General features: G+C 40.1%; 1 protein-coding gene across 4 annotated transcripts in view; it reads right to left on the bottom strand.

Annotated features, from left to right (window-relative positions):
- LOC120715793 (copine-9-like) overlaps positions 1-23,085 on the bottom strand; it is a 207,682-nt gene that overhangs the window by 9,312 nt on the left and 175,285 nt on the right. For all 4 annotated transcript variants that reach the window (XM_040002952.1, XM_040002953.1, XM_040002954.1 and 1 more), the window contains 2 exons: positions 14,979-15,081; positions 13,016-13,073 (listed from right to left, as the gene is read on the bottom strand). In XM_040002952.1, the coding sequence (XP_039858886.1) occupies positions 13,016-13,073; positions 14,979-15,081 (161 nt within the window). The remainder of the gene's footprint in view (positions 1-13,015; positions 13,074-14,978; positions 15,082-23,085) is intronic.

Below are 23,085 nucleotides of genomic sequence, written 5' to 3'. Positions count from 1 at the left end.
CTCTTCCCTCTCTGTCATGTGCTTTGTGTATGTTTTTTCCAGCCTGTCCTGTCCCCTCGCCTCTCCTTTCCTGTCTCATTTTAATTTTTCTGTATTTCACTCTTTGTGTCTCCTCCCTTTGTCTCACCCTTGTGCATTCCTTCCTCCCAGCCTCGTGTCAAGCCGCGTATTCTTGTCTCCGTCTTAGTGTTTCCTGTTTTACTTTGACAGTGTTGCGTCCTGTGTTCAGTGTGTTCAGTTTAGCTTCGTCCTGTGTCATTATGTTTATCCGCCTCAGCTGTGTTCCCCGTGTGTTTCCTCTTAAGATTTATGGTGTGAGTTGTAATTGGTTCTTTTTCAGGCTGTCTGTTAACCGTCCTTTGTGTTTCCATGTCTTCAAGTTATCCAAATATTTCCATGTCTTAGTTTTCCCAGTTTAGGTTTTATGATCAGCTCTTGCCTAGTTTATTTTCTCGTTTGGTTTATGTCTTGAATCAGTCCTAATAAAGGCTCGCTTTTTGTTACGTTCAGTCTTTGCGTTGTGGACCCAAAAGCAGTTTGGGTCCACATCACAACCACCACAACCTCCACACAGTCTGCAGTGACAAAGTTTTACCTTACAACAATGACATACAACAGTGCTGTGCTAATAGAATCAGGTGACCTCTTTAATGTCACAGAAGGCTATATTGTAACAACAGAAGCATCCAGATCAGTGCCCTACCAAATGAAATTAATAAAAAATATCCTGTATACTCAGGATATGTGCTGTTAATTACACTCAAACAAATTCATAGTTAGTAGAAAGAAGTTGACTCACTTCCAGAGTAAACAACATTAATTACATCTCACAGGAAAAAGAGAAAAAGTTCACTTGGAGTACTTTTTGTTTTCCTTTGGACTTGTTATCTAAACAATGTGCCAGACAGTTTTGTGTTGTTTTTTGTTTCCCTGCCTATATGACTGGATTCTAGTGTGTAAATATAAAGTTTGGGTGTGAAAGAACTTCATTAGGTTTATTTACACTTTTATCTCGTGAATAAAGATGACAAATATGACTATAACAGCTCCTGATTCTTCCTAAATCTTTTTGTATTTTTTCCAAATCCCAAACCTTCAACCCAAACTGATATAAACTAACACCAGTGAGAACACAAGCGCAGATCTGGCTACTGACAAGTCATTCAGTTGTCCTCAGGGACTGACAAATATACGAGAGCAAAGCCAGTTTGGTCTTTCTGCACCACATCTGCTCCCTGATGCTCTCAAAGTGGGGGAAGCAACAAGAAGAAACTGTGTAAACCAACCTCATTAGAGCTTATATAGGCCATGCGAAGTTAATATATAAAAGCGGAGGGCCGCCTGAGCCCCGCATCACTCTATTTATAGTTTGTCATCAACAAGCTGAATGAGATGAGCAAGTGACAAACAATCTGCAGTAATCCCAAGAGAGGTTTTTCATGTCTGAATTTAAAGCAGAGGGAAGGAAAGGAAAAAAGAGAAAATAAATTAGATTAAAATAAAGAATGGAAAGTCATGTGAATAAAAGATAACATCTGAAAAAATTAAAGGAAGCAAACGAAAAAGAAGAGGAAAACAAATATAATAAAGTAAAGAGAAGAAAGTAAAAAAAAGAAAAAGGAAAGGTTAAAATGGTCAAATGCAGGAAGAAAATGTCAAGGAAACAACAAAAAAGGAAATAAATATAGGGAAATGAAAAATAGAAAGGACAAGATATGAAGCAAAGAAAAAGAGAAGATAAAGGAGAGGAACAAGGATGCTGAGTGACGGATGTTGAGGGCAGGCTGGTGGGGCTCCACATGTCACACAGAGATGGCAGATGGTGGCCGGGAGCAGAAGAAGCAAAGGGACGGGATGAACAGAGACGCGAGAGAGAAGGAGACAGAAATATATTCAGCTAGAAGGTGTTGAAAAGTGGTAGTGAGGGTTCAGCTGTGTTGGGTGATCCCAGGGAGGGGAGGAGCCCACTGAGACACACAGGCTGATAGAAAGCCTGCTGCGGCCCTGAGTAACACAAGACTGTGTGTGTGAGATGCTCCACTGTTACTCTGCTCACAGTAATGTCAATGTCATGAAATATGATAGGGACCATTGTGGCTATTTCTCATGATCCGTCTGAATAGTAGTGTTATGAGTAGGCAGTGATCATCTCATGCTCTGTGTCTACTCCAGCAGTAACGGGGGACTACTCCGTCACCACCTCCTCTGGCATCCCTGTGGCTTTGTTGTTTTTCTTTTAAAAAAATGCTTTTTATGTCTTTTGTTGAAGTGCATTAGCTATACAAAGAGGCATTAAAAATGCAGCAAGTACATACAAATAAATACGGCAAAACAAAGCGTCTGAACATTAACAGTGTTAGACCAGCTGATAGGAATCCCATCGAGCACCTTTGGGACATCCTGGGTAGGTAAATTTGTGAAAATACTATATTGTTGCATTTTTAATGGCTGCTAGTATAGTTAGCCACCACCATCCCACCTGCTTTGCAACTCAGATGCTGGAATTGAACCCGCACCAATCAACACAGGGACCTTGTGGTAAATGGACTGGTTCTTATAAAGTGCTTTTCTACTCTGAGCACTCAAAGCGCTTTACACAACTGCCTCATTCACCCATTCACACCATGAGTGAACGGGTGATTGGTTATTATGATTAAAGATGATGTGATAAATGTGACAAACAGACAAACAATCTTTCATCACATCTATTCATTCTATTAAACAAGCCCTTTTGTTGTTTAATATTATTTTAGTTTATTGTGCAAAAACAGGTCTGAAAAACTTTTAATTTATCAGCTGTCAAATCCTTTGCTCAAGATACTTGGTGAAAATGGAGGAGATATAGGCTGGCTTTGTCAAATGCCTTAGATTTTTTTTCCTGATAAGAGGTTTGCAGCTTGCACTAGTAACTCCGTTCTCTACTATCTCTGGATTGTGACACTTTGACACTTGCATTTGTAGACCAGCTGTTTTGGGTTTCTTCACAATCTGATGGATCTTTGGCTGCAGCTGTTTCCAGTGGGGAGTCCAGCTCGCCTGCTCTCTTATGAACTTTCTACAAAAGAACTGTACTTTACATATCCTCTTCCTGCACTGTGGACTTTGATCTTTTTTTAATCTTCTTACTGCTTTTTCTGGTTAGTTTTCTACCCTTCATGTTTCATTACGGCTACCACTGCAGATCAAGAAGTTGACAATGCAGGTTGGACGTCATGCAAAATATATTTGATGTCAAAATGTTTCTGTTAAGATGTTTTTTAATGTAACTGACACAATAATAAATCTTAATAGTATCTTTATAGTTCAAAATATTAAATTCTTGTGAAGAAATCAATTGTGAAGAAGTCAGTAAAATGCATTTTGATCTTCTGCCATGCTCAAACAATTTTGTTTGAAACCTATTATAAAACACATATGTGGCCCAGATCCTTAAAATAAGTGTGAGATGTTATTTTTAGCAGCGTGGGAAGCCAGATGAGCTGGAGGGAACAGAGAGAAGAAAGGATGCAAGGAAAGGATGATACCTTTCCAGAACAGAATGGTTTATTATAAATTTTGATTTCAAAAGGCTCATTCCCACAAGACGCCCCTGAAAGGCTCCAGTCTGACTGGGGATGAGTGATGTGTGGAGGCTTTACTCAACCAGGGAGCAGACCTGAGTAGAATTGCAGCTGAATACATTTTTGTAGCACAAAAATTACAAGCGGAGTATTTGATTTATCCTCTTTTCTGAGCGTGTGCCTGCTTTTGAAGCTTTTCAAGCATCACAGAGGATAAATCAAGTGCACACCATGAAGCTCTGCGTGCTGAGTGACAGAACCTGCAGACTGTTTTGTTGAGCCCAGAATGCCACTGACAGAAGAAGTGCCACAGGATTATTAAAGATGATTCAAACACAGCAGTGAAGATCTCTTTAATTTCCTCGAGTCTCTTGTGGGTTTTTTTCTGTCAAGTGAAATAAACTTTTTTGCCACAGAATTCAGTTAAATTGCAGACTGCTGCTCTCGCTGTCTGATTTTTGCTTTAATTATGCTTCTTATGTCACACACAAGTATTCACCCTTGACCCAAACGCTCAGCACAGATTAATAGGTCCCTATGAGGGCTCAGTGTTTGTTCAGCTTAAATTATTTTTGCCGTTCCCTTCCCTCACCAAAGAACATAATTTAAATCGCGTGTTAAAAAGACACTGACACTTTATAGGTCAGGTGGTGAGCATAAGAGGACAGGCCTCTTTCGCCATTAACGTAATATTATGTTAAGTATATTTCTAGGATGTCACAGAGGAGGAGCACATGGATTCGTTATCTACTCAAGTACAGAGTCTAATGCCAAAACAATGCACCAAGCCTGATTCTGGTGTTTTCCATTTTCTGATGTGTTAAATGCTTAATAATTTTTGAGAAATGCAGTAATTTTCTACTGATTGCACAAGTCCTGGCAGACGCAGTGACAGTGTCAGAAGAGTAAATATAATAACAATTTGATCAATGATGTCATAACAACAGAAATTTGTCACCAAAAACCTTTTGATTCAATTCAATTCAGTTTTATTCATTTATTTATTTTATTTATATAGCAGCAAATCACACACAGTTGCCTTAAGGCTCTTTAAAAAGAAATAAGGATTAGCTTTAAAAACATGCTCCAAAGTAGATAAACATATGATTTATTTATTGGCACTCGGCCATCAAGTCTGTTGATTCTGATTCATTTGTACAAAGATTTAATCAATCTCTTAATTACAAGCACAATATTATCAGGATTAACAGAAGTGATAAAAACAAAACCCAAGTGGGAACAAATTGTTTCTTGAACATTCAGTGAAAGAAGAAAAAACCCTCAGTAATTTAATTAAAGGCTTGCTGTTCCCGCTTGCTAGTTAATTGTGCATTTGCAGAAATGTTTGAAAAAAGGAACTGCTCTGTGTGTTGGCAGTCAGATGGAGAGGTCTGATACCAACCTGGGATTTGGAGAACTGCAAACATTTAACATAATGCCACTCATACAATCAGTAGAAAATGAGCACATTTTGATGGCTGATTAGAATCTTATTAAACAGAAAATGGAAAATTAAAGTAGTTGTGAGTACAATGGGGATATGTAGCCTAGAAGAGAAACTTTGACAAACTTTGTTGTAAAAGTTCTGGCCCACCAAAAACCAGATCTACGTTTAGCTGATATCCCAATCAAGGTAATCTTCTCAGCCATCTCCACATGAATAGATTGGAACATTGTGCGGTTTCACAGATAACAAACAGCAATCATTTCTGGCAATGAAAGCTGGCTTTCTAGCTACATTTGAGCAATTTTCAGACGAGGCATTCAGAAATATTTAAAGTATTCGTGGAGTTCTATATCATGAACTGCTTCACAAAGAAACTATGCCATCAATGAAGTTTTATAGCAACATCCTTAAGCATCTGATGGAGCTGCTGTGGTGATTGCCATCACGTCAGTGTCTGCTAGTACACGGTGCATTTTTTGGAGACGACTCTCTGTTTCATCCTCTCTGTCTCCCCGTCTTGGTGTCAAGCTCGGTGAGTCTCGGTGCTCCTGCAACTTCCTGTTTTATTTTGTCAGGCCTCATCTCATGTGCATTGTGTTCAGTTTTGCTTCCCCTTTCTTGTTATGCCTAATTTGTTCCTGCTGTGTTCCCATGTCTTTCCACTTCCCTAATCACCCGTAGTGTATATATTATCTCCGTCTCCCCTTGTCCCTTGTTGGTGTCTCAGCTTATCTTCCAGTTTCTTAGTTGTTGCTCAGGTTTTATTGCTTTTTAAAAATTGTATTTATTTAGTTTTTTTAAATGAATAAAGTGTTTCCCAGTTTAAGTCCTCTGGTTCTTTTGGCTTTCCTTGTTTTGTTTCAGCCTTACTGAATGGCTCGCCTTTTGTTAACTGTTCTCCTGCGTCATCGGCATTTGGGTCTCTGCCTCACATCATCTGCAGCTGCAGCTCCTGAAACTATTTAGTTATTTATTTTTTGAAATGTGAAAATATCAAGACGTAAGTTAAACTACATAGTGGCAATGTCAGGAACAGAAACATTGGGTGTAGAGTTAACATCAACACCAACCTTAGTGGCATTGGCTTGTGATTATATCCCACTGTCTTTACGTCAACATGATACTAAAGCTTTATGACCAGTAATATTGAATATAATTAACAGAGGTATTGGATATATTTTAGACTTCCGGTTTTGACGAGCATGGGGTAGTCACACTTTCCCTTAGCTCCCGCAACTTTTAGTTATTTGAACGAGCCCACCTAACTTATCTTTTGAGGCAAATATCTTGGTGATTTGGTGAAGCCGTCGGAACATTTGATGCCCTGTCATGTCGCCTAAACCTATGAAGTCGAATGGCAAAACAACCGAATGCGTGGCTGCTAGCGTTCCTGCGAATGTTAGCAAAGCCGACATAACAGCACTGCTAGCGGAGCACTGTTTGGCTTTACTGGCGGAGCTAAAAGTCAGCTTTTTTGATGACGTGAATAAAAAGCTGGACGGACTGCAGAAGGCATCGGACAACCATGGTGAGCGCCTAGAATCTTTGGAGGAAAGCGCCGAAACGCTCGACCACCGCCTTGCTAAAGTGGAGGATACCTGTGAGACACTACGGGTCGCTAATGAAAAGCTGAAGGCTAAGCTATCGGACACTGAGTCGAGAAACAGACGCTGCAATGCTCGCCTTATTGGCCTGGAGGAAGGGATTGAGGGTCCACATCCCTCTAAGTTTTTCTCTCAGTTGTTGCAAGACGTTTTTGGGAGAGACATTTTCCCCTCTCCCCCCCAACTGGATCATGCACACCGTATTTCAGCCCCCAAACTGGCCCCTGGAGGCAGACCCGTCATTGTCTGTTTTCACCGCTACCAAAACAAGGAGCTGCTAATACGAGAGGCTAGGAGGAGGAACGACCCGAAGTATATGTATAAACCATTCCGGGTCTATGAAGACTACAGCCCTGAGGTGGTGAGCCAGAAACCATCACTGCTATACCCGGTGCGACTACGCATTGTTAAAACAGATGGTGTATGCCTCACATTTGGCTCTGTGGCTGAGGCCGAAAGGTTTGTGCAAAACTCCATGGAAGACTGAACTGTTTTGAGGCACGTGGAACATGGGACTACTTCGGACGACTGTTATGGCATTGTCATGATTCCTATGTTGATTTTCAGACATTTAACTTCATTTCTTTTTCTTTATTATTTTTTTGGCGTGACAGTGCAATTATTTGCACATATTTTGAATTGTGGACTTCACCAGTTTACACCTGGCGGGTCTTATTCCAACCTTTATACTATGTGGGCTTAAGGAGCTTTAGGTAGGATAGTTATGGAAGTTTTTCAGTTAGATTGGGTAGGTGTGCTGTTTGTTCTGACAGCTAGTGTCACCTGGGGGTTCGGGGGGTTTCTGGGAGGGTTTCTGTGTTTGACTGTCCAAGTTAAGAACCAAGTGCTTTATGTTTCTTGTCTGAGCAACCAGCTAAAATTTTTGATATATTTTCAATGGTTACCTCTATTGACTTAGTGACCTGGAATGTTAAAGGCCTGAACCATCCTATTAAAAGAAAGAAGGTTCTCACTCACTTGAAAAATATGGGTGCTGATATAGCCTTTATTCAAGAAACCCATCTTAAAATGTCAGATAATACTCGTTTAAAATGTAGTTGGGTGGGGCAGCTCTTCCACTCACATTTTACAGCGAAGGGAAGAGGTGTAGCGATATTGGTCAATATATTGGTTTTAATAAAAGGGTTCCTTTTACCCCCTCTTCGACTCTGGCTGATTCAAACGGACGATACGTTATAGTGACCAGATTAATTTTTAATATTAATGTTACATTAGTAAATATATATGCCCCAAACTGTGATGACCCCAATTTTTTTCACGTGTCCTCGGCCTCCTGCCATGTTTGAATACCCATTTACTTATTATGGGTGGTGACTTTAATTTGTGCTTGGACCCTGGGATGGATAGATCATCTGTAAGAACTGGATACTCGACAGCAAAGTCAGCTTCTTATTTACAGTCCTTTTTTTCAACCTACGGCATCTTGGACATTTGGCGTTTTTTTACACCCACAAGTCAGACAATATTCCTTTTTTTCAAATGCTCATCAAACCTACAGTAGAATTGACTATTTTTTTACCTCTCTTGTTAAGTCATGTGATTATCAGCCTATTGTAATATCTGACCATGCGCCCTTAATATTGACACTGCATATACCCGGTATGGAGTCTCCTAAACTCTCTTTTGTTAAGTGATGAAAACTTTATAGAGTTTATTTCAGATCAAATTACCTACTTTTTGGAATTTAATTTAACTCAGATATTTCCATCTCGTCGGTCTGGGAGGCTCTTAAGGCTTATCTTCGCGGCCAGGTTATATCATTTACAGCCAATAAGAAATGCACTTCTACTTCTAAACTAAAGGATTTGGAAAAGCAAATATCAGACTTGGATAATAGGAATTCTCAGAACCCCTCACCAAATTTATATAAAGAACGTTTGAAACTGGGTGCAGAATATGATGTGCTCGCCTCACATTCTATAGAATATTTATTGTTAAAGAACCGCAGTGATACCTATGAGTACGGAGATAAGGCGGGAGAGATTCTAGCAAGACAGTTGAAATGTGCAAGAGCCAGGCAAACTATTAATGGGGTCGCAACCCGAGATGGTGGAACTGTTACAGATCAACAGGGGATAAATGATGCTTTTCAGCATTATTATTATAAGTTGTGTAGCTCCGATAATACCAATGATTCTAACCTCCTCTCTGATTTTTTTAGAGACCTAAAGATTCCAACATTGTCCTCAGACGAGGTTTCCACCCTGGATGCACCTCTGCAGCAGCAGGAGATCATAGCGGCAATAAAATCATTACAGTCTCGCCGATCACCAGGCCCTGATGGCTTACCGAACGAGTTTTATGCCGCCTTTGCTGGAAAACTAGCCCCTGTGTTAGCTACGTTATATACTGACTCTCTTGCCAAAGGTGTTTTGCCTGATAGCCTAAATCAAGCCTGTATAACATTACTTCCCAAAAAAGATAAGAACCCTTTGGAATGTGGATCCTACAGGCCGATTTCACTCCTGAATTCAGACTATAAAATACTAGCGAAGGTTTTGGCCAACCGATTGGAAAAAGTTTTACCCAAAATAATCTCTTCAGATCAGACTGGTTGTATTAAAAACAGGCACTCCTTTTTTTTAGTATTCGTCGACTACTTAATATAATGTACACCCCCAGCCAAGCTGCTTCCGAATGCCTTCTCTCCATGGATGCGGAGAAGGCTTTCGATAGAGTAGAATGGGAATATCTATTTGAGGCCTTGCAAAGATTTGGGTTTGGAAGTTGCCCCCTCAGCCCCCTCCTTTTCGTATTAGCTATTGAGCCGTTGGCAATAGCTATAAGAAGTAATCATGCTATTCAAGGCATTTCGCGATATGGAACTGAGCATAAATTATCTCTCTATGCCGATGATCTCCTGCTGTTTGTGTCCAAGGCTGAGGTAACAATTCCCTACATTCTTGAACTTTTTGATACATTTGAGCTTGTGTCAGGCTATAAATTGAATCTACACAAGAGTGAATTACTGCCTCTAAATATGCCTCTTTCCACATTAGCGAACATTACTGTTCCCTTCAAGACTGCAACACACAGTTTTGTCTATCTAGGCATAACTGTGACGAAAAACTTCAGTGATCTCTTTAAAGAAATTTTTACTAAGTTACACCTCAGTATGCAACAAGACTTGTCAAAATGGTCGCCGCTTCCTCTCTCGTTAGTTGGGAGTCATACCTTTGGAACAATAAGAAACCACGTTTGCATAAAACACATCTGCAAAAGTCAAAGCAAGACGGAGGTCTGGCTCTACCGAATTTCTGTTATTATTACTGGGCCTCCAATTTACGCTGTCTGACCTACTGGCTGCACTATCAGCACGATTGCAGCGGACCCGTATGGGTAGAAATGGAGAAGCTCTCTTCTGGTTCTTTCTTGCTATCGTCTGTCGTAGGTGCATCTATCCCGTTACCCAAAAGCCTGACAATTGAGAATCCTGTAGTTAATAATATTATCCAGATTTGCTTTCAGTTTAGAAAACATTTTAATCTTCTGAAGATGTGCTTAGGCAGCCCAGTAGCTTCCAACTATGTTTTTTCCCCTTCAGTGTGTGATGCCACATTTCAGGGCTAGCAGAGGCGAGGGCTGAGATCTTTAAAAGATCGTTTGCCTCATTTGAACAGCTGACTAATAAATACAACTTACCCCCCTCTCATTTTTTTAGGTATCTACAAATACGACACTTTCTTTCAGGCTCTATCCCAGGGTTCCCAAATAAACCCCCTAATGATGTAATGGATGACATAATGTGTTTTAACCCAGCTAAGAAAAAGGCCATATCATCAATACTTGTTCTGATTTTGCGCCTGGGTTCTTCTTCTATGTCTGCAATTAAGCGATCCTGGGAAGAGGATCTTAGAATCTGTATTGCTGAAGCAGACTGGGGCAATGTTTTAAGTAATATTCACTCGTCCTCCATGTGTGCAAGACATTGCCTTCTGCAGTTTAAAATAGTGCATAGGGTCCATCTCAGCAAATCGAAATTGGCAAAGATGTATCCCCAGATTGACCCAACGTGCGAAAGATGTAAATTGGCAGAGGCCACCTTGTTTTGGTCCTGTCCCAAAATACAAAAGTTCTGGACGGATGTCTGTGAGGCTTTGTCCAAGACCAAAAATAAAAAATGTGAACCTGCTCTGTGAAGCACACACATTAACAAATACACACACACACACACACACACACACACACACACACACACACACACACACACACACACACACACACATATATATTTCTATTTGCTTCAGTCAGCTTTACAGCAGTCACAGGACATTTTCTTCAGGAAATGCTCTGCCGTGATTAACCAAAAACATTTAAGAACATGAGGAACAGGAGGAAAAGGAGAAAATAAGGAAAATCTCTGATCTCGTTTGGAACCACATGTCTGTAATTTTTTTTTCTCTCAAGAGCCCAAATTTAATTATTTCTTGTAATGTCCTGGAGCCATTTGACTTTTCATGCCGGTTTGTATTTGGTATTCATTTTAAATAGGTTGGGTTTTCCACTGGGACATTTTTATCTCCTTGGATGTACTGAGGCTGACATTTTCTGTGGGTTACTACAGCTCCATTTTAAATGATTAAACCATGTGGAGAACTGAATGATATTACAGACATATCCTCCTGAGACCCAGGGGAAAAAAAGTATTTTGATTTTGATTTTTTTCAGATAAATCAAGTGTTGGGATGGTAAAAAACACATTACAAAAACAAAATTATTTTTAACTAATTTTATTTAAATTTTACAACATGTGCACTACAGTGCACAAGGGGAGTTCATTGATCACGAATGTGAAACTAACAAAATTCAAGAGCTATTTAAGAAAATTAAATGCTCCACTGAATTTTTTGTAAGCAGGATATTAAAACTTATTTATATAATAATATCATAAAAATGTAGATCATGGGTCAACTTAGAAGTCACTGACACTTCATTAGCTGTAAGCCATTGGTTCAGGAACAAGTGATTGCACTGGGCTTTCTATTTCACAAAAGTCAATTCATTTATGATATCTGAGGAAGTACTGTGATTTTTATTTGGAGACACAAAGGAACATTTGGCACTTCCCACATCTCACATATCTTTTACTGTTGCACCCAACTACTCTACAACTGAAATGCCTTGGACTGTTAACCATTTCAGGCAAGTGGAGTGAACCATATTTTGTTACACTCTCATCTGGTTGGGGCTTCCTTTTCTTGATTTTTGGAGAGAACTCTTCATTACTGGTATTATTCAGGTCTTGTTCACATGTTTGTCCCTGGTTTCTCAGCCAAGAGGAGCTTGAACTCCAGATACTGTGAGTTATTTTGGCACATTGAGATCATTGACAACTTTCAGCAAAGACGTGATCTTGTAGAAACAATCAGATGTCATGGATTCAGCTATAATTGCGACTCTTGGTTTTTTACTTTAGTGGAAAACATTTCTGCATTTTACCCATATTTTATTTTTAACTCAAATCAAAAATTCCAGATTCTCCTACATGTTGGGTTTGGACCAGATAGGACGACAGATTTCAGGTGGCTCTGTGTCTTTCTCTATTACATTTGCCACTGCATCTTGATAATCTTCGTGTGGCTCCTCCTGGGTTCTCACCCTCTCCTATCTGGCTCACATGACTCTCATCTTCTGAAAAATCTATGTTTGAATCTCGCTCAATGATTCTGTTAAGAATTCTCTCTGCATTTGTCAAAGAGTTGTCTACCAGGAAAAAGTGAAATAAATATAAGTACAAAGTCCCGACGTGCACTAGAGTACACATTAATAAATTAGTCATGTTCTCTGTGAAACTCAATAAGCCTAATTCTTAAAGACCCCTCAAATTATTTACTAGATGTTTATTTTTGAAAATTAATCAAAATCTGATTTTAAAAAACATTTTAAATGTAAATATCATGCTTACCTTTCTTTCTTCCATAAAATATGCTTGTGGGCATGCCAGCCATTTTGAAAAGGTGGGTAAAAGACAATTGGCAAGGCCACACCCCCACACATGTGATATCATTTTAAAGGTACTGTTGTCCTCTCTAAGAAACATCAGGACTTAGAGGAGTGCCAAAGTAGAGTATGAAAGGTACAAGCAAAAACTAAATGTGTACTACAGTGCACAAAAATGAATTACTGGGTCTCAGGAGGATATACTGTAAGTAGGAACCAATGAGGTTTGTGCCCTGGAATACAAACTATATAGGCTGGAATGTTCTTTGCTCCTGCAAGGTTGGTTTTAACAGTTGGTTTTAACAGTGCTACATAATGGAGCACAGCAAAGAAACAGATGCTCGATTGTATTTGTGAAACAAATAACGACGTCTCTGACATGTATCTGTCAGCGTGAAAGTACTCAGCACATCCCCTCTTCCATGTCACACACAAGAACTTACCATCAAACTCAGCAGGGCCCACTCCTACTATGATGACAGACATTGGCAGAGAGGCTGCCTGTGGAAGGAGCATAGAATGAATACGAGACAGATTACAGTTCCCCCACTCCTTGAAAGACAGTTTTACACAGTAATGCAGCAATATACAGAATGGCATACCAGTGAAAAGCTAGCTTTACCTGATACAGTTTGACTGAACTTCAGTTGTGGGTTTTTTTTTCCAGAACATTATGGAATTAGTACCAGTCTTTGTCTCTGCCTGTTTCTCTTACTTCTGCAGTAGCATCTAATTTAAGTCCAATACAAACACATTTTGTCGATCAGACACTTGGTAGTTAACCACAGTATGTGTAAATCAAAATATTTTCCATCCATCCAGCCATCTGTTCTCTTCCATTAACTTCACAAAAAGCCAGTCTGCCTGGGGTAACACAGAGAATACTTACATTCTATATTTCCGTTATTATTCGTTTTAATATTGATCAGTACAACTTTGAGATTCTCTACATTGCATGCTAGTCATGGCAATGGTTAAACTAACTACCTAGTTGATCCCTAATAATTTAGACACATACACATACCAATAAAAAAAAAAACTGTGTGATCAGATAGAGGAAGTGGCTGACATCTAGAAGTCCTACCAGTGGTTGGACAAAGTTGGATTGAAAGACAGCACAGAGGCACTGATCATAGCAGCACAGGAACAAGCTCTGAGCACAAGGTCCATAGAGGCTGGGGTCTATCACACCAGGTAAGACCCCAGGTGCAGGCTGTGTAAAGATGCCTCTGAGACAATCCAGCACATAACAGCAAAAACATCAGTGCCGAGCATAGCCTGGAAGTCCTGAAGTGATAATGGGATATGTGCCCCAGGATGGTTGGGAATGACCGAATAAGATCCCATGGGACTTCCAAATACAGACGGACAAACTAGTAATGTCCAACCAACTGGAAAGAGAAGTGGTGGACAAGCAGAGGAAGACAGGTGTAGTAATAGATCTATCTATACCAAATGATAGCAAAACGAGGAAGAAGGAAAACGAGAAACTCAAGAAATACCAAAGGCTGAGAGAGGAGCTCAAGAAGATATGGAGGGTGAAGGCAAAAGTGGTGCTTGTGGTAAACAGAGCACGCAAGGCAGTGACCTGGGCAAGTGGCTCCAGCATATCTCAGGAATGACATCCGAGATCTCTGTCCAGAAGAGCGCAGTCCTGGGAACAGCAAAGATACTGTGCAGAACCCTGAAGCTCCCAGGCCTCTGGTACTCCACATGTACTCCTCCAAGTGTGATTTGAGGCAAGCCTGACTTTGTTTATGTCAGCGCTTACAGCTGTGACTGGTAAGTCTACATGAGGTAATCAACTTCTGACTTTTTCCTCCTCTTCTTTTTCCCCCCATTTTTTTTTTTTTTTATTTCTGTTCATATTTGAGCCACGATTGAGCCGGGCTCAAGAGTTGGGAGTTTGCCTTGTAATCGGAAGGTTGCCGGTTCGAGCCCTGGCTTGGACAGTCTCGGTCGTTGTGTCTTTGGGCAAGACACTTCACCCGTTGCCTACTGGTGGTGGTCAGAGGGTGGTCCGAGGGCCCGGTGGCACCAGTGTCCGGCAGCCTTGCTTCTGTCAGGGTGGCTGTGGCTACAATGTAGCTTACCATCACCAGTGTGTGAATGTGGATGACTGGTTGTGTGAAGTGCTTTGGGGTCCTTAGGGACTAGAAAAGCACTATACAAATACAGGCCAGGCCATATTTTAAATCTAAAGGACTTCTGAAAAAGCAGGCACTTTCTTACTAACAAACACTTTTCAGACTTGATAGCTGTCTACAGCTGTGTTCATCACAGTATATGCTATTATACAAGACTTTACACATCATATCACCTGTCTTGGGTTGATGTGGATCCCACTGATGTGCTGCCTCTACATTCAATTAAATGTTCTGTGTGTAGTGTGCCATGTATACTCACATTGACAACTGCCTCTTTAGTCTGAGCCATGTCTGAGATGACGCCGTCTGTGATCATCAGCAGCACAAAGTACTGTGAGCCATCAGTCACTTCTGCAGCACTCCTTACAGCATAAAACACACAAACATGCAAATGTTAGGCCCCGGACATGTTCCATGCACACATGCCTGAGCAAAACTGTTGCTTTGGTTAAAATAACCAACAGATAATATTGTTTTATGTGCATGGGATATGGGCATGTTCAACTATGGCTGATCACCAATAGAGGCTTTGAAGGAAATGCAAAATCAGATGTAACTTTCTCTGGTTTTTTTGCTCTCAGTTGCAAAGTACCTGCAGAAATATGATATTTCAGGTGACTAAAGTGTGTGAGATCAAACTTTGAAAGTTCCTGCATTTGTGCACATATGTCTAACATGTTTTGGGTCTTATGATTTATTTGTGTACATAGATATGCACTTTGGTATGTTATCATACATCACTGATGTGGTGGTATTAAGTACTTCAGGTGTGCTGTGTTCAATATCTGTGTGAAAAAGTGATCCAAGCATGAAACAGCAGTATCCAACCAAGTTCTTTTAATCAAATGAGTGAAACTGCAGTCGATCGGAAAATTGCTGAAGTGACTTAAATAAATATAGACATTAGTATGATATACTCTAGCGGAAGTCCCGTGATAGTCTAAATACAAAATTTGAGACCACAGCCAGATATACTCTGCAGTAATATCTTTATTGCACAGGAGGTGGTCAGTGAAGAAGGGAAAACATTTTACCTCCTTATTTGTTTAATATTGTGATAGGATGTGGGAAGGAAGGGTCTAACCCAAACCAAAAAGTGACTGAAACCACAGTCTTTATAAAAAATAAAAAAAAAAAGATTCCAAGCCCCCCACATTTTTGTTTTTTGTTTTTTTATAGTGGCCATAATCCTTTTTGTAGAATTTCTGACATTAATCTCAGAATTCCGATGATTTTCTGGAATTCTGGGGAAAAAAAGATCTCCCCCATTGTTTTTCAGTGTACCTAATTCTCCTCCAATCTGGGAATGTCAGATTTCTGAAATTATTTTGTCAGAATTCAGATTTTTTTCTGATAATTCTGAGAATAATATAAAAATTCTGAAATTCTAAGAAAAAAAAAAGTCTGAATTCTGAGAGAAAAAACTCTGACTTTTCTTCCTTAAAATTCTGAAAATAAATAAATAAATAAATAAATAAATAAAAATTCCATCCGCCTCCATTGTTTTTTTACATCCAGCATACAAAACATTTGAGAAGACAGACCCACTTACACAGTAGGCTAGTATGTGTAAATGGGTCTTCATATGGGTTATAAATTTACTTACTTAATTTAGTTTTTTTAATTTAGTAAAAGTAGCCTTTTTTAACCCTCTGAGGTCTAAATCGTCACTGGTGACAGCCCCGACTCTAGCCTGGAATCCTTATGTTTTGGAGACAAGCAAAAAGACTTTTTAGGAAAAACATGTGTTTCAGTTACATTTTTTTAATCTTCTGATTGACAAGACTCAGCAGAATATTTTCTTAAAGTTATATTTTCCCATAGATTACGTCACATAAAATCATGACTTTAAACTCACCAAAATGCTAACCCTCTGAGGTCAAAGTCATCACTGAGGATGACTCCAACTCTAAACTTATACTAACAGAATACATGATTTTAGTTTGCATACAAAACTGTCAAAACTTGAAATAATAAGAAAAAACTTCCAACTTGCACACAAATTATTTTCATTTTCTCAAAAGATGAGCTTTTGCTTTTCTCCAAAACCTAGGACTAGGGTTTGGGCCTACGGTTTGGGTTGTCACTGATGAAAACTTAGAGGGTTAATGTGTCTAGTGTTAACACAGGAGTAAGCTTCAACAAAAGCATCTTTAATGAAAGGCACCAAAAACATCTTAGTATTTTATTAACTTGGCATCATTTAAACTTTGGGGAATTTTTGTAGAGCTTTTTGTTTAAGCACCAGAATATACATAAAATATGCTTCAGTGAGGAATCTTTTCTTAAAAAGATGATTGTGAATTATCTCAAGTCTGCAAAATGCAAATATCCAATTTTCTCACTTGAAGGAAAAAGTTGTTGACTAGTTTTCCTGTTTTGTCCTTCCACTATTTTTTTTTGACTGAGAAATGCTGATAACACACTGCCCATTTTATACCCAGCATCACCAAATATACTTTTATTAAAGATTCACACCTTTTAAAAGAACGACTCATACAGCGTCACCAAAGTAAAAAGTTTGGGACTAACTTAGAGCTTAGACTTTTAGAAAGTTTGTTAATATGGCCCCAAAAGTCAAAAACCAAAAAATTATTGTTGGGAAACAATTTTCTAGACAGTGTGCAAAAAGATGAAGTTCTATCTTAATGCACAACATGCCTCTCTTTCACATCATGTAATGCTTCCTGAAACTGCATTATGCTGATGTGGAACACTTCCCAGCATATTAAAAAGTGACCCTTAAAGGGTTCCCAGTGCCTTAAAATATAAACACCAAGGATCAGTGTCTGACAAGCTGAGATCAAGAACTCATTGTTTAAACTACCCATTTATTTTTTCAAATAATATTTTTCAACTATGAAGCTCACTCATCTGCATCACTACCACTTTCCCACACAGTCAATCTCCACATTGGCATCATGACTCTAGAACAGTCATCATCCTGTCTGGCTTCTTTGAGCCAATCAGCCTCCACCTTGATTGGTTTAAATCTGTGCTCTCTGCCATTCTCCCTTTTAGACTCTCATTCATGCAGCCCACCTTCTCCCCATCTCCATATCGCCTCAGAGCTCCATCCAAACCTCAGGCTGCATCCTCACCAACACCAGTGTCTAGACTCCAGGGAGTCCTGTTCTAAACCCTGTCACTGCTGGGATTGCATTCAGCCATGATGGATCATCAGAGTGTGCCTGCATCCCTCTCTTTATGTCCTCTTGTCTTAACATCCATTGATTTAGTTTTTTCTGGTTCTTGCTCTTAACTTCTGCTTGCAGCCCTGCTTTTTCCTTTTCTGTCTCTGTGGAATAATAGGAAAGTGTGTAAACAGGTAAAACAATGAAACCTGAGAACAAGATAATGTCAGGAAGACCTGAAGTTATTCTCCAATTCTCAATTCTTGACTTTGTTTTCATTGCCATTTCTTCCATATATCTTTAAGGATTCTGTCACTACTATGTCTCGCTGTTTTGCTCCTGAAGTCTATGTTATCTTGGTGATGACATAGGTTTCAGAAGCTTCAAAGCATTAAACTGTACCTGCATCCTTCAGTGACAAGATTTATATTATAGATCATCAGTCTATATAATTTATGTATCTGTTAGAATTGTTACTCTTTTGTCCCCTGAATACTAAGATTTAGGATCTCATAATGTGGAGTGTGTAGGATGAGGACTCAAAATGCAGGATACCAAGACCAAGTTTAACAAAAATGTCATGTTTATTGTGTGGCAAGCAGGAGATTGGACCCAAACGCAAGACTCAGAACACAGAGGGATGAACTAAAAGAGGCAGCTTTTAATGTATGTCAAAATACAGGAAACAGAACATAATAACTAGAAACTAGGAGACTAAACTTGGAAACAGAGAAGGAAGAACAAAGAAGCTGGAGACTAGGAGTTTACCAAGTTAAACCAGGAAAGTAGCACACAGCAATGAGAGAGTATAACAGGGCAGAGGAAGGGGAAGACTGAGGACTAAAATACGCAGGTAGGATAACGAGAGGATGGGTAACAGGTGGAAACACAGCTGGGACTAATCAGACGTAACCAGACAGGGGAAAAGCAAAACTCAAAACACTGAACACAGGAAAGGGACTATCAAAGTAAAACAGGAAACATGAGACAGGCACAGAGGACTTGAGACTGAACAGAGTGAACACGGAGCGCATGGACAGGAGTGACATGAGACACGACTGACTGGGGAACAAGAAAATAAACATGGAGAGAACCTACACTAAATATGAGGGGCACAGGAACAAAACCCAAGAAATACTACAGAACTTAGGGAGCTAGAAATACAAAACAGAAACCAAAACACTAACAGTGAAAAACCATGTTGAAATCAAAGATTAATAATAACATAAAACACAGGGTCACCGGCCCAGTGACAAAGAACCATAAACATGACCAAAAACAGGGAGCAGGAAAGGCCAACAAACAATAAATGACAACTGAGGTAGTCAGCCCAGCTCCTGAGCAGAGTAGGACAGTTCAGGGTGTCAACCTAGAGGAGGAACTCGGAGGTTGGCCTGGACACAGAGCAGGGGGGTATTCAATTTAGTTCTTTGCATTCTTTTGGCGGCCGAAAAAGACTGGGCTCAGAGTGGTCAAAATTCAAAAAATGATCTTTATTTTACATTTCCGGGAACGGCGACCGAGCACACAAAGACATTGTGGGTGATTTTAACATCTATGTAGATGCTAAAAATGACAGCCTCAACATGGCATTTAATCTGTTATTAGACTCAACTGGTTTCTCTCAAAATGTAAAAGAACCCACCCACCACTTTAATCACACTCTAGATCTTGTTTTAACATATGGCATAGAAACTGAACATTTAACAGTGTTTCCTGAAAACCCTCTCCTGTCTGATCATTTCCTGATAACATTTACATTTACAATAATTGATTACACAGCGGTGGAGAGTAGACTTTATCACAGTAGATGTCTTTCTGAAAGCGCTGTAACTAAGTTTAAGAATATAATCCACCCACTGTTATCATCTTCAATGCCCTGTACCAACATAGAGCAGAGCAGCTATCTGAACGCTACCCCAACAGAGGTCGATTATCTTGTTAATAATTTCACCTCCTCACTACGTACGACTCTGGATACTGTAGCTCCTGTGAAAACTAAGGTCTCAGATCAGAAGTACCTGACTCCGTGGTATAATTCTCAAACACGTACCCTAAAGCAGATGACTCGTAATCTGGAGAGGAAATGGCGTGTCACAGATTTAGAGGATCATCATTTAGCCTGGAGAAATAGTTTGCTGCTTTATAAGAAAGCCCTCCGCAAAGCCAGAACGTCTTACTATTCATCACTGATTGAAGTAAATAAGAACAACCCCAGGTTTCTCTTCAGCTCTGTAGCCAGGCTGACAAACAGTCAGAGCTCTGTTGAGCCAACCATCCCTTTAACGTTAACTAGTAATGACTTCATGGACTTCTTCACAAATAAAATTTTTATCATTAGAGAAAAAATTACCAATAATCATCCCACAGATGTAATATTATCTACAGCTACTCTTAGTACCATTGATGTTAAGTTAGACTCTTTTTCTCCAATTGATCTTTCTGAGTTAACTTCAATAATTACTTCCTCCAAGCCATCAACGTGTCTTTTAGACCCCATTCCTACAAAACTGCTCAAAGAAGTCCTGCCATTAATTAATTCTTCGATCTTAAATATGATCAACCTATCTCTAATAATCAGCTATGTACCACAGGCCTTCAAGCTGGCTGTAGTTAAACCTTTACTCAAAAAGCCATCAAACATCTATACTGCAAATTTATTTTTATTTAATAAGACAGTAATTAACTGGCAGCAATTAAACAGTCAATTTGTACATGTAAATGGAGAGTCCTCTTCACACACTGAGGTTAATTATGGAGTTCCACAGGGTTCAGTGCTAGGACCAATTCTGTTTACATTATACATGCTTCCCTTAGGCAGCATCATTAGAAGACATAGCATACATTTTCACTGCTATGCAGATGACACCCAGCTCTATCTGTCCATGAAGCCAGATAACACACACCAATGAGTTAAACTGCAGGAATGTCTTAAAGACATAAAGACCTGGATGGCCGCTAACTTTCTGCTTCTTAATTCAGATAAAACTGAGGTTATTGTACTCGGCCCTGAAAATCTTAGAAATATGGTATCTAAGCAGATTCTTACTCTGGATGGCATTACCTTGGCCTCCAGTAACGCGGTGAGGAACCTTGGAGTCATTTTTGACCAGGACATGTCCTTCAACGCACATATTAAACAAATATGTAAGACTGCTTTCTTCCATTTGTGCATCATCTCTAAAGTTAGAAATATCCTGTCTCAGAGTGACGCTGAAAAACTAGTTCATGCATTTATTACTTCAAGGCTGGACGACTGCAATTCATTATTATCAGGATGTCCAAAAAACTCACTGAAAAGCCTTCAGCTAATCCAAAATGCTGCAGCAAGAGTGCTGACAGGGACTAGAAAGAGAGAGCATATTTCTCCTGTTTTGGCTTCCCTTCATTGGCTTCCTGTTAAATCCAGAATTGAATTCAAAATCCTGCTCCTCACATACAAGGTCTTAAATAATCAGGCCCCATCTTATCTTAATGACCTTGTAGCACCATATCACCCTATTAGAGCACTTCGCTCTCGCTCTGCAGGCCTACTTGTTGTTCCTAGAGTATTTAAAAGTAGAATGGGAGGCAGAGCCTTCAGTTTTCAGGCCCCTCTTCTGTGGAACCAGCTTCCAGTTTGGATTCAGGAGACAGACACTATCTCTACTTTTAAGATTAGGCTTCAAACTTTCCTTTTTGCTAAAGCATATAGTTCGGGCTGGACCAGGTGACCCTGAATCCTCCCTTAGTTATGCTGCAATAGACGTAGGCTGCCGGGGGATTCCCATGATGCATCGAGTTTTTCCTTTCCAGTCACCTTTCTCACTCACTATGTATTAATAGACCTCTCTGCATTGAATCATATCTGTTATTAACTTCTGTCTCTCTTCCACAGCATGTCTTTTATCCTGTCTTCCTTCTCTCACCCCAACCGGTCACAGCAGATGGCCCCGCCCCTCCCTGAGCCTGGTTCTGCCGGAGGTTTCTTCCTGTTAAAAGGGAGTTTTTCCTTCCCACTGTCGCCAAAGTGCTTGCTCATAGGGGGTCATATGATTGTTGGGTTTTTCTCTGTATCTATGAAGCGCCTTGAGGCGACTTTTGTTGTGATTTGGCACTATATAAATAAAATTGAATTGAATTGAATTGAAGCTCAGGTCTGAAAGCAGCAGCAGCCAGCATGGTTATATATATATATTTCCACAGCACGTCACACACTCTAAGTTTCACTTTCTGTCTGCACCTCCTGTGCTCTGCAAAAGCATGCAGTTTCCTGTCAGTACTTTTGGCTCAGACTTAGATTTCTTAACAGGGGACAGACCTCTTCAGAGGTGTGCATTGAAGATCCTCTGATTCCCTTAGAGGAGACCAATGAGGGAAGGAACAAAGATCTTCTGGTGAATGCAGTGAAGACCCTCCATAGGTTGGACTCAAGGCCAGAAGAGGTGATGGAGTGCCTCCAAAGGCTTGTCAAGCAGCTGGCATTTGTGGAGATGACAGTACCCTTTATTTGCTTGGCAGGTGACTGTCGTTGACATTGGCAGTGGAGAAGGGGCCTCTTAGGAGGCTTGGCAGGGGGGTGGCAACAACAGACATGAAGATCTCTGGTACTTGGTGGGAGTCTGGCAGCGATGAAAAAGGCAGAGCAGATGGGTTCACTCTCGAGACTTGGTAGAGTGCGGGTATTGGTGAAGCAGGGCAGGGAACCAGCCGCTGAGGAGTGGCCAAGCACAAGCTCAAGAAGGCCAACTGTGAAAGCAGTATGCCTGTAGAGGCCTGGCTGGAGGCTGAGATGGAACAAAGGCAGTGAAAACAAAATAAGTCCGCAGACCAAAGATAAAGGGAGGCCATCTTGGGTAAAACAAGATCTAACGGCTCAAGCAGCTTGGGACACTTTGGCTCAAGCTCAAACACTTTGGCACCCTCTGAAGACACTAGAGGCTCGGGATATGCAGGGCACACAGGCACCCTGGGCTGGGGCTGTGGCACACTGGACACAATGGCGCAGCATCACCTCAGACTCAAGATATTAAAACCACTCTGCCAGCGCAGAAACCAGGAACAAAGTCTCTGGGCTGGCCGGTTCAGATAGCTTATGGCTAACCAGCTTGGGGTTCACAGGACGCTCAGTGTGAGTGGATTTACAGGATACTCAGAGGACTAAGTCATCCATTATTATTATTATTATTATTATTATCAATCCAATCCATTATTATTATTATTATATGAGGAGCTACCAGATGAAATACCATA

This window comes from Simochromis diagramma, unplaced genomic scaffold (assembly GCF_900408965.1).
Source record: "Simochromis diagramma unplaced genomic scaffold, fSimDia1.1 OVJJ01000646.1, whole genome shotgun sequence".
In the NCBI taxonomy this organism is placed as follows: domain Eukaryota; kingdom Metazoa; phylum Chordata; class Actinopteri; order Cichliformes; family Cichlidae; genus Simochromis; species Simochromis diagramma.
The sequence above is the reverse complement of the archived record's forward strand: the minus strand, read 5'-3'. Positions and strand labels throughout refer to the sequence as shown.